Here is a 10,163-nt window from a genome sequence, read left to right as displayed (position 1 = left end):
AAAACGGCTGAAATGTTGGACAGTTTGTGCAAAAGAACAAAAAAGTGTGCAAAACAGCATGGAAACAGTTTGATGGATGTAAGCAGCATGTAAACAGTTTGATGTGTCAGTGTGTGTGTTTTGTGTGGGTCTGTGCAGTCCATACAGATGATGTGCGTGCATATGTTGTGCTCAGTACAGTTCAGTAACTGAATTACCATAAACTGGTCTTAAATCCGGGGGCTTAGTGGTTAGCACGTTTGCCTCACACCGCCAGGGTCGGGGTTCGATTCCCACCTCCACCTTGTGTGTGTGGAGTTTGCATGTTCTACCCGTGCCTCGGGGGTTTCCTCCAGGTACTCTGGTTTCCTCCCCCGGTCCAAAGACACGCATGGTAGATTGGCATCTCTGGAAAATTGTCCGTAGTGTGTGATTGCGTGAGTGAATGAGTGTGTGTGTGTGTGTGTGTGCGTGTGCCCTGCGGTTGGTTGGCACACCGTCCAGGGTGTATCCTGCCTTGATGCCCGATGACGCCTGAGATAGGCACAGGCTCCCCGTGACCCGAGGTAGTTCGGATAAGCGGTAGAAAATGAGATGAGTGAGTGGTCTTAAATCCATATGTTGTATTTCATAGAGGAGGCTCTGACAACATGTCAAGTTCTTTTTCTGATTTGTGTGCAACTGCAAACTGTTCAAAACCTCCATCTGGGGCAAATATTTAATTCTCCCACAGATGCTACAGACTGTGTGTTGAGTCACAAAAGAAGAAAATCAACAGCACTTATTAATGACCATCATATATCAGTAACCTTTAACAGATTAACCTTTTACGAATGGACATTGAAATATATTGAATGATAGAAGCTCATGTGTCTTGCTGTATTATACATATGAATTATGTACACTGTAAATTTTGCATTGTCTAAAGTGATCTAGCTTTTGTGATATGAGATACAGCAGAAACTACTACTATTTTTTTATCCTGTTTGACTTGTATCAGCACACTATAAATGCCTTAATATGAGCTGTAGGTCCCTAATATGAGTACATACAGACTTTTAGATGACGCCCTTTTCCAAAGTGACTTACACTTTACAAAAATGAGAAATTAAGGGTTAAAGTAGTAGCTTTCTGGACTTGGGATACAAACTCACAACCTTCCAATTGGTAAACCAACACCTCAAACACTAAGCTGATGCATTCATGCATTCATGCCAGTGTGCTGATGCATTCATTATCAAATTTCAATTGAGTCTAGATAATAAATTCTTGTGTCAAATTAGACGTCTCTTTCATTCTTTTCCTGTCCTTAACTTTTGCTGTCTTTCCTTATTAGCAATTGACCATATAAAAGAAAGGTTATGTCTAACAAACCTCTAATGTGCGTTTTGTACACTTTTTGCACATTTAACCTATAAAACTCAGCAAACTAGGAAGAATTTTGTTGGGTCCTATTTGCTTCCAGCATTCCCAGCATAGGATCTAAAGATGCACCACAACCCTTACCAGAATAAAGTGGTTTCTCAAAATGAGTTAATAACAAAAATGGCCTACAGTAAATGTACATATTGTGTTTTTGCTTGTCGGACCAAGAGAGTCTGAGTAACCTGAATAAAAAACACTAATATACCTATATAATATACCTATGTGAGGAACCTAGAAAGGATTTTGTTGGGGGACAAAAAGCACATTACTCTTATCAGTTGATTAAAAAGCTTTATGTATTTAAAATCTAGCCAAATTTGCTCCACATTTGGTCTGAACCCTAAAATGGTAAATGTATTATATTTGATACATGAGATTCTGAGACCTCTGGAACACCTGCATTATCATTACATTCCTCAAAAACCTGTTGTATACAATCTGAGACTTGTCTTCTGCCCCCTAGTGGACGTCTCTAAGCCCTGCAGTCAAAAACAGGCTTTAGGATGTCTTTTCCAATCGGCTGTCTTCATGGACTGACTTTAATGTTTTTGAAGGGACATCTTTGCTCATTTTGAAAAGGTTACGGTAAAAATAGCACATATTTATTGTTAGGTTATATATTGAAGCAACTAATAATAAATTGATATTTGTACAGAATGTTATTGTAAAATAATGTTGAATATATGTGTATCAAATATGATACAGCAGGTGTATTGCATTTCATAATTCAACCTGCATTACTCCTGCAAAAGTGCCAAGTTTATATAAGTTTTATTATTTATTGACCTAATTACAAATGAAAAGGTCATCATAATATAATTTTAAACTGATTCCAATCTAATAGAATTGAAACATTTACAGTGTCGCTTGAGAGATTGAGAACTCTCAAGCGAATGATCAAATGGATCTTCACTTTGAAAAAAATGACCTTTAAAAAGGTGACAGAGTGGAACTGGTATGAGTGAAGTTGACAAAAGTATATTAAGGAGTGAATGTAGCCCAAGTTGTAACATACCAACTAGTCATGCTTAACCCCAAATCACTATTAACAATGTTAAAATGATTGAGCAACTATACAGATTTGTGTCACATCCCCTGAATAAGATATTTGACTACTACACTTGTTACAAAAAACACCAACACTTTAATTCATGAGTAGTTTTATACATGAAAAAAAAAATGGTAGCATCCAGAGGAAAATAACGTGGAAAATTCTTCATCATACTCATTGTTCAGGGCATAGTTTTGCTTTACAGCTGACTTCTTGAATGTTTGCAGTGTTGTAAGATATGGCAGGTCATCAGGACGCATAAAGAACACAACTGGATTCATTTTCACCAATGCGATACGACACTTTATTGGGGTCCACCCACAGTGTTAGCTCACATGGAAGCAGGGAAAAAGTTCATCTTAAAACTTCGTCTAAAGTTCGTGTTAGTCTTAGCCACATAAAGTGCAATTGTGCAACCTGGTGCAAACAGTGCAGGACAAGACAAACAAGACAGACAAGACAGTGCAGGACAAAAGACAGTGCAGGACAAAAGACAGTGCAGACAAAAAGTTACAAGACAATACAAAAAGGACAAAAAATACAATACACAAAAGACAATAAATACAATACACAAAAGACAATAAACAGTAAACAGAAACAGCGCCGACCAGTGTAAATACTGTATGTGAATACCGAATGTTCAAACAATATTTCGTGCGGTAACATTTGAATGAACAGAGTTTCTTAGCAGCAGGTCCTTGAGATAATATATAGAATTGTGCAAAAACACCAAATGACTGAAATATTGTACAGTATGTGCAAAACGGCTGAAATGTTGGACAGTTTGTGCAAAAGAACAAAAAAGTGTGCAAAACAGCATGGAAACACTTTGATGGATGTAAGCAGCATGTAAACAGTTTAATGTGTCAGTGTGTGTGTTTTGTGTTTGTCTGTGCAGTCCATACAGATGATGTGCGTGCATATGTTGTGCTCAGTACAGTTCAGTTCAGTTATTGAGAAGTCTGATGGCTTGTGGGAAGAAACCGTTACACAGTCTGGTCGTGAGGGCCCGAAAGCTTCGGTACCTTTATCCAGACGGCAGGAGGGTGAAGAGTGTGTGTGAGGGGTGTGTGGGGTCATCCACAATGCTGTTGGCTTTGCGGATGCAGCGTGTGGTGTAAGTGTCCATGATAGAGGGAAGAGAGACCCCAAGGATCTTCTCAGCTGTCCTCACTATCCGCTGCAGGGTTTGCGATCCGAGATCGTACAGTTCCCAAACCAGACAGTGATGCAGCTGCTCAGAATGCTCTCAATGTTCCCTCTGTAGAACATGGCCAGGATGGGGGGAGGGATAGGTGCCTTTCTCAGCCTTCGTAGGAAGTAGAGAAGTATCATATCTTAAAATATGCTTTTTTCCAAAGTTCTGTCAGAGTGGTGCAGTGACTAATTGCAGCACATAAGAAGTGAATGAAATATCTGACTTTATGCTTTGGGAAGCATGCTTTAATAGGTCAAAACTCTTTCCTTTGCAAGAGCTGTGTGCTGACTTCAGATGTTGCCTTTCAGAAAATATCATTCATTATTCTGAGTACACTAATTAAGGGCCAGATAATACACATTGCATTCACTTTAGCCACTCTCTCTATAATTTTCCTTACAAGCAGCAAAATCCTTGTTGGTGATTTTGGAGATTTTATTGATGCATACATAAAGGTATGTGGTTTCCTTTGGCAGAGCCGGCACTGATTTTCAATTCTGGGCTGACCTCTTCACAATACACAGATCCAGAGAAGCATACTTGTACACTCAGCAAGAAAGTGGGAAGATCTAGGAGGAAATCATTGACATCATCTTACTGTAAATACTATTCTAACTTGAATATTTTCATTGATGTAAGTTTTTATATATACATTTAACAATCACCTGCTTCTTTTTCTCTACCGCTGAACCTTCATCACCTGCATTATCCACTGTTTCATAGTCTGGTGCTGCAATGACCTTTTCCTTGAACGAGGGCCAACCAAAAATTTAAGAGTAAAGAAAGAAGTTAAGAAGAAGGAAAAATAAAGATTGGTTTATATATAATGTACTATGCTCTTTAATGCTTCTTAAATGTGTCCTTTCCAGTTTCCAGTTCAGTTCCAGTTTGTTGAAGTGCGTGTGCAACAGAATGTTTGTCCCAGCATGGACGTGGGTTGCACTGCTGTCTTCTGCATAACATTTCTTAGATATTTCATACAGTATCTGGTATGATGCACTTTTATTTCAGAATTTTCTTGTGTATAAATTGAGGAAAATGGTTCAATGATATAAAGTACTGCATTAAAATATATTTTATTCTAAAGGTAAAATCTGCAAGTAAATTCTTACAAACATGCTAGCACATAGTCAGCATGCACTGTTAAAAAAAATCCTGTCCTGGATTCAGTTAGACTTTATTGGGCTTCTTACCTTTTTTTCTTTACCTCCATGAAAATGCTATCTTCTTACTGCCACTCCTCTAAATCCCCTTTCAGAAAACCATTCTCTTGAAGATCCATTGGATCATTTTGTGCTGCTGCACATAACATCCATGGTAGAAGCAGAAAGGAGAATAATAACATCTGTAGGTCCATTTTCTACAATTCAGAAGTGGTATTGAGCAAGACCATAAGTGTTTAGATCTGTGTCTTCACCGAGAGCCTTTAAAGTAATTTTGTGGGGGCCCTGCTTATGAACTACTGTGACAGCCTTTTACTCACTGTGTGCTGTTGGATGCCCTTGCAGTACCTGCATCATACGAACTGTGAACCCTTGGACAGATGCAAAATTTATTAAAGGGAAGCCTGGCAGACTCAGCTTGCATCTCAATACACCTATCAGTCAACACCCCACAGAAGGTTAAGCAGCTACATAGTTAAAAATAAAAAAAGATAAATAAGCAATTCTTAATCTAGATGCAACACATAATTTAGAATAACCCTCACAGCAGTGAAACCTTTCATTTCACTGATAGATATGATACATATACTAGTTGCAAAAATACATCAGATTTTGCAAAGTATGACTTCTATATGTCATTTGCTCTGACAGCCAATAAGAATAAAGCTGTCAGAAAACTAACTGAATTACCATAAACTGGTCTTAAATCCGGGGGGCACGGTGGCTTAGTGATTAGCACGTTTGCCTCACACCGCCAGGGTCGGGGTTCGATTCCCGCCTCCACCTTGTGTGTGTGGAGTTTGCATGTTCTCCCCGTGCCTCGGGGGTTTCCTCCGGGTACTCTGGTTTCCTGCCCCGGTCCAAAGACATGCATGGTAGGTTGATTGGCATCTCTGGAAAATGGTCCGTATCATATGATTGAGTGAGTGAATGAGTGTGTGTGTGCCCTGCGATGGGTTGGCACACCGTCCAGGGTGTCTCCTGCCTTGGAGTGGAATGTAGCCCAAGTTGTAACATACCAACTAGTCATGCTTAACCCCAAATCACTATTAACAATGTTAAAATGATTGAGCAACTGTACAGATTTGTGTCACATCCCCTGAATAAGATATTTGATTACTACAATTGTTACAAAAAACACCAACACTTTAATTCATGAGTAGTTTTATACATGAAAAAAAAAATGGTAGCATCCAGAGGAAAATAACGTGGAAAATTCTTCATCATACTGATTGTTCAAGGCATAGTTTTGCTTTACAGCTGACTTCTTGAATGTTTGCAGTGTTGTAAGATATGGCAGGTGATCAGGACGCATAAAGAACACAACTGGATCCATTTTCACCAATGCGATACGACACTTCATTGGGGTCCACCCACAGTGTTAGCTCACATGGAAGCAGGGAAAAGATTTTCTCCTGTGTAATGCCAACGGCCCAGGCAGCTTTGCCTATCAAAGGGTCCATTTTGTGGTTGATGCGCAAGCATCTGTAGCCTGACCCTCTGCAAGGATCTTGGGGAAACCAGTGTTGCTCGTAGTACTCTGAAAGAAAAAAAAGGTAAAGCAAGATAAGAAAGGATCCTCAATACTATTTTCTATTTTCTGTCACGCCGTCCAGGGTGTCTCCTGCCTTGATGCCCGATGACGCCTGAGATAGGCACAGGCTCCCCGTGACCCGAGGTAGTTCGGATAAGCGGTAGAAAATGAGATGAGTGAGTGGTCTTAAATCCATATGTTGTATTTCATAGAGGAGGCTCTGACAACATGTCAAGTTCTTTTTCTGATTTGTGTGCAACTGCAAACTGTTCAAAACCTCCATCTGGGGCAAATATTTAATTCTCCCACAGATGCTACAGACTGTGTGTTGAGTCACAAAAGAAGAAAATCAACAGCACTTATTAATGACCATCATATATCAGTAACCTTTAACAGATTAACCTTTTACGAATGGACATTGAAATATATTGAATGATATTCTGGAAAAATCAGTATAAGAAGCTCATGTGTCTTGCTGTATTATACATATGAATTATGTACACTGTAAATTTTGCATTGTCTAAAGTGATCTAGCTTTTGTGATATGAGATACAGCAGAAACTATATCAGTGAAGTGAAGCATTGTCATACCATTATTTTTTTTATCCTGTTTGACTTGTATCAGCACACTATAAATGCCTTAATATGAGCTGTAGGTCCCTAATATGAGTACATACAGACTTTCGCCCTTTTCCAAAGTGACTTACACTTTACAAAAATGAGAAATTAAGGGTTAAAGTAGTAGCTTTCTGGACTTGGGATACAAACTCACAACCTTCCAATTGGTAAACCAACACCTCAAAGACTAAGCTGATGCATTCATGCACTCATGCCAGTGTGCTGATGCATTCATTATCAAATTTCAATTGAGTCTAGATAATAAATTCTTGTCAAATTAGACGTCTCTTTCATTCTTTTCCTGTCCTTAACGTTTGCTGTCTTTCCTTATTAGCACTTGACCATATAAAAGAAAGGTTATGTCTAACAAACCTCTAATGTGCATTTTGTACACTTTTTGCACATTTAACCTATAAACCTCAGCAAACTAGGAAGAATTTTGTTGGGTCCTGTTTGCTTCCAGCATTCCCAGCATAGGATCTAGAGATGCACCACAACCCTTACCAGAATAAAGTGGTTTCTCAAAATGAGTTAATAATAGAAAGGATTTTGTTGGGGGACAAAAAGCACATTACTCTTATCAGTTGATTAAAAAGCTTTATGTATTTAAAATCTAGTCAAATTTGCTCCACATTTGGTCTGAACCCTAAAATGGTAAATGTATTATATTTGATACATGAGATTCTGAGACCTCTGGAACACCTGCATTATCATTACATTCCTCAAAAACCTGTTGTAAACAATCTGAGACTTCTCTTCTGCCCCCTAGTGGACGTCTCTAAGCCCTGCAGTCAAAAACAGGCTTTAGGATGTCTTTTCCAATACGGCTGTCTTCATGGACTGACTTTATGTTTTTTGAAGGGACATCTTTGCTCATTTTGAAAAGGTTACGGTAAAAATAGCATATATTTATTGTTAGGTTATATATATTGAAGCAACTAATAATAAATTGATATTTGTACAGAATGTTATTGTAAAATAATGTTGAATATATGAGTATCAAATATGATACAGCAGGTGTATTGCATTTCATAATTCAACCTGCATTACTCCTGCAAAAGTGCCAAGTTTATATAAGTTTTTATTATTTATTGACCTAATTACAAATGAAAAGGTCATCATAATATAATTTTAAACTGATTCCAATTTAATAGAATTGAAACATTTACAGTGTCGCTTGAGAGATTGAGAACTCTCAAGCAAATGATCAAATGGATCTTCACTTTGAAAAAAATGACCTTTAAAAAGGTGACAGAGTGGGAACTGGTAAGAGTGAAGTTGACAAAAGTATATTAAGGAGTGGAATGTAGCCCAAGTTGTAACATACCAACTAGTCATGCTTAACCCCAAATCACTATTAACAATGTTAAAATGATTGAGCAACTGTACAGATTTGTGTCACATCCCCTGAATAAGATATTTGATTACTACAATTGTTACAAAAAACACCAACACTTTAATTCATGAGTAGTTTTATACATGAAAAAAAAAATGGTAGCATCCAGAGGAAAATAACGTGGAAAATTCTTCATCATACTGATTGTTCAAGGCATAGTTTTGCTTTACAGCTGACTTCTTGAATGTTTGCAGTGTTGTAAGATATGGCAGGTGATCAGGACGCATAAAGAACACAACTGGATCCATTTTCACCAATGCGATACGACACTTCATTGGGGTCCACCCACAGTGTTAGCTCACATGGAAGCAGGGAAAAGATTTTCTCCTGTGTAATGCCAACGGCCCAGGCAGCTTTGCCTATCAAAGGGTCCATTTTGTGGTTGATGCGCAAGCATCTGTAGCCTGACCCTCTGCAAGGATCTTGGGGAAACCAGTGTTGCTCGTAGTACTCTGAAAGAAAAAAAAGGTAAAGCAAGATAAGAAAGGATCCTCAATACTATTTTCTATTTTCTGTCACGCCGCCTTCACCACCCACAAGCAGCCTACAAGCACTACTCACTCTACAACCACCCAGGTCTAGAATCAGGCACTAGACTAAGTGAATTATGGCTGTAGTATTAATACATTTTTTAAAAACTTATAGTTTTTTTTTTTTAGTTATTTTTTTAGTTTAGTTTTTTTAGTTTTTTTAGTTATACCAAGATGTACTTGTATATGCAAGGCCTACAGCAGATTCAAAATTCTCGCTTTGTTCTGTTTTCGTTTAAATTTGTTTCCCTTTCAGGGCAGACACAATGTAGAACTTTAGAAAGCCCAGTAACTAATAACTATATAATAACTAATTTTATAGTATAAAAAAATAACTCAATGTATTTATCTAGTCAATACGTGTCTGATAAAACTATCTGTAGAAATGTGAATGACTAGAAGGAAAAAAAAAACAGGCTGTAATGAATATTGAAACTCCTCGTACCAAGTAGCGTCTTCTGCAGGGAAAAGTTTAAGTGATGAAGTTGATCTTCAGTAAGAAGGCCAGTCATCCTGACCAGACTGCTAACAAAATTAGCAGCTGTAGAGACTTCTGTTCTCATGTTTGCCGAACAGCAACACCTGTAAAAAGACCGATGGATTAGAATGGCGATGTATTTAGAGCCACAGTCGGGAAAAACGTCTGTTACTGTTCAGGATGAAAGAGTTACCTGATTAAATATATAATATACAAAACAAAGAAGGATTTGAAGCGATTTATATTTAAAAATACTCTGTGAGTACAGTGTAATTATCAGCTCTGACGTTGAAGCAAGTGCGGACAAATTTCCTGCTCTTTCTAACTTAAACTCTCTGGTTGTCGCAAAGGTTCCATCTGAATACGCGGAAACGTCATCAGTCATTCAAGTGACGTCACACAGTGTTTTCATTTCAATTTAAATTCAACATTTAACACTAATTAACTATGAACCGAGTAAAAGTACAAACCCACATACATAAACAAAAATCACACATGACTGCTATAACGTGAATGATCACATCCCCTGTTCTTTATTACAGACTGGAAGAAAATTCAGAATAGATGTTAAATGCTGTACAATTTAATTTTCGTTTCGGACAGTGTATTATTATAATAAATTCTTGTGTCAAATTAGACGTCTCTTTCATTCTTTTCCTGTCCTTAACTTTTGCTGTCTTTCCTTATTAGCACTTGACCATATAAAAGAAAGGTTATGTCTAACAAACCTCTAATGTCCAATTGTACAGAGCAAAAAGCTGCAGTTAGTAACCTGAAAAAAAAAACAAGTA

General features: G+C 37.8%; 1 protein-coding gene across 1 annotated transcript; it reads right to left on the bottom strand.

Moving 5' to 3' along the window:
* Positions 1-8,580: 8,580 nt before the first annotated feature.
* Positions 8,581-9,457, bottom strand: LOC132862395 (protein BTG1-like). Its single transcript, XM_060894395.1, has 2 exons — positions 9,340-9,457; positions 8,581-8,816 (listed from the first exon to the last, which is right to left on the bottom strand). Exons 1-2 carry the CDS (start codon positions 9,455-9,457, stop codon positions 8,581-8,583), a joined length of 354 nt encoding a protein of 117 aa, XP_060750378.1.
* Positions 9,458-10,163: the final 706 nt, after the last annotated feature.

The sequence above is a fragment of the Tachysurus vachellii genome, chromosome 19 (assembly GCF_030014155.1).
Source record: "Tachysurus vachellii isolate PV-2020 chromosome 19, HZAU_Pvac_v1, whole genome shotgun sequence".
In the NCBI taxonomy this organism is placed as follows: Eukaryota; Metazoa; Chordata; class Actinopteri; order Siluriformes; family Bagridae; genus Tachysurus; species Tachysurus vachellii.
Note: the sequence above shows the minus strand (reverse complement) of the source record. Positions and strands in the feature narration are given on the sequence as shown.

Coding starts and splice junctions, on each gene's coding strand:
- LOC132862395 (XM_060894395.1), bottom strand. CDS start 9,457: ATGAGAACAGAAGTCTCTACAGCTGCTAATTTTGTTAGCAGTCTGGTC. Junction 8,817..9,339: donor CCTGCAGAAGACGCTACTTG/GTACGAGGAGTT, acceptor TTTTTCTTTCAG/AGTACTACGAGCAACACTGG.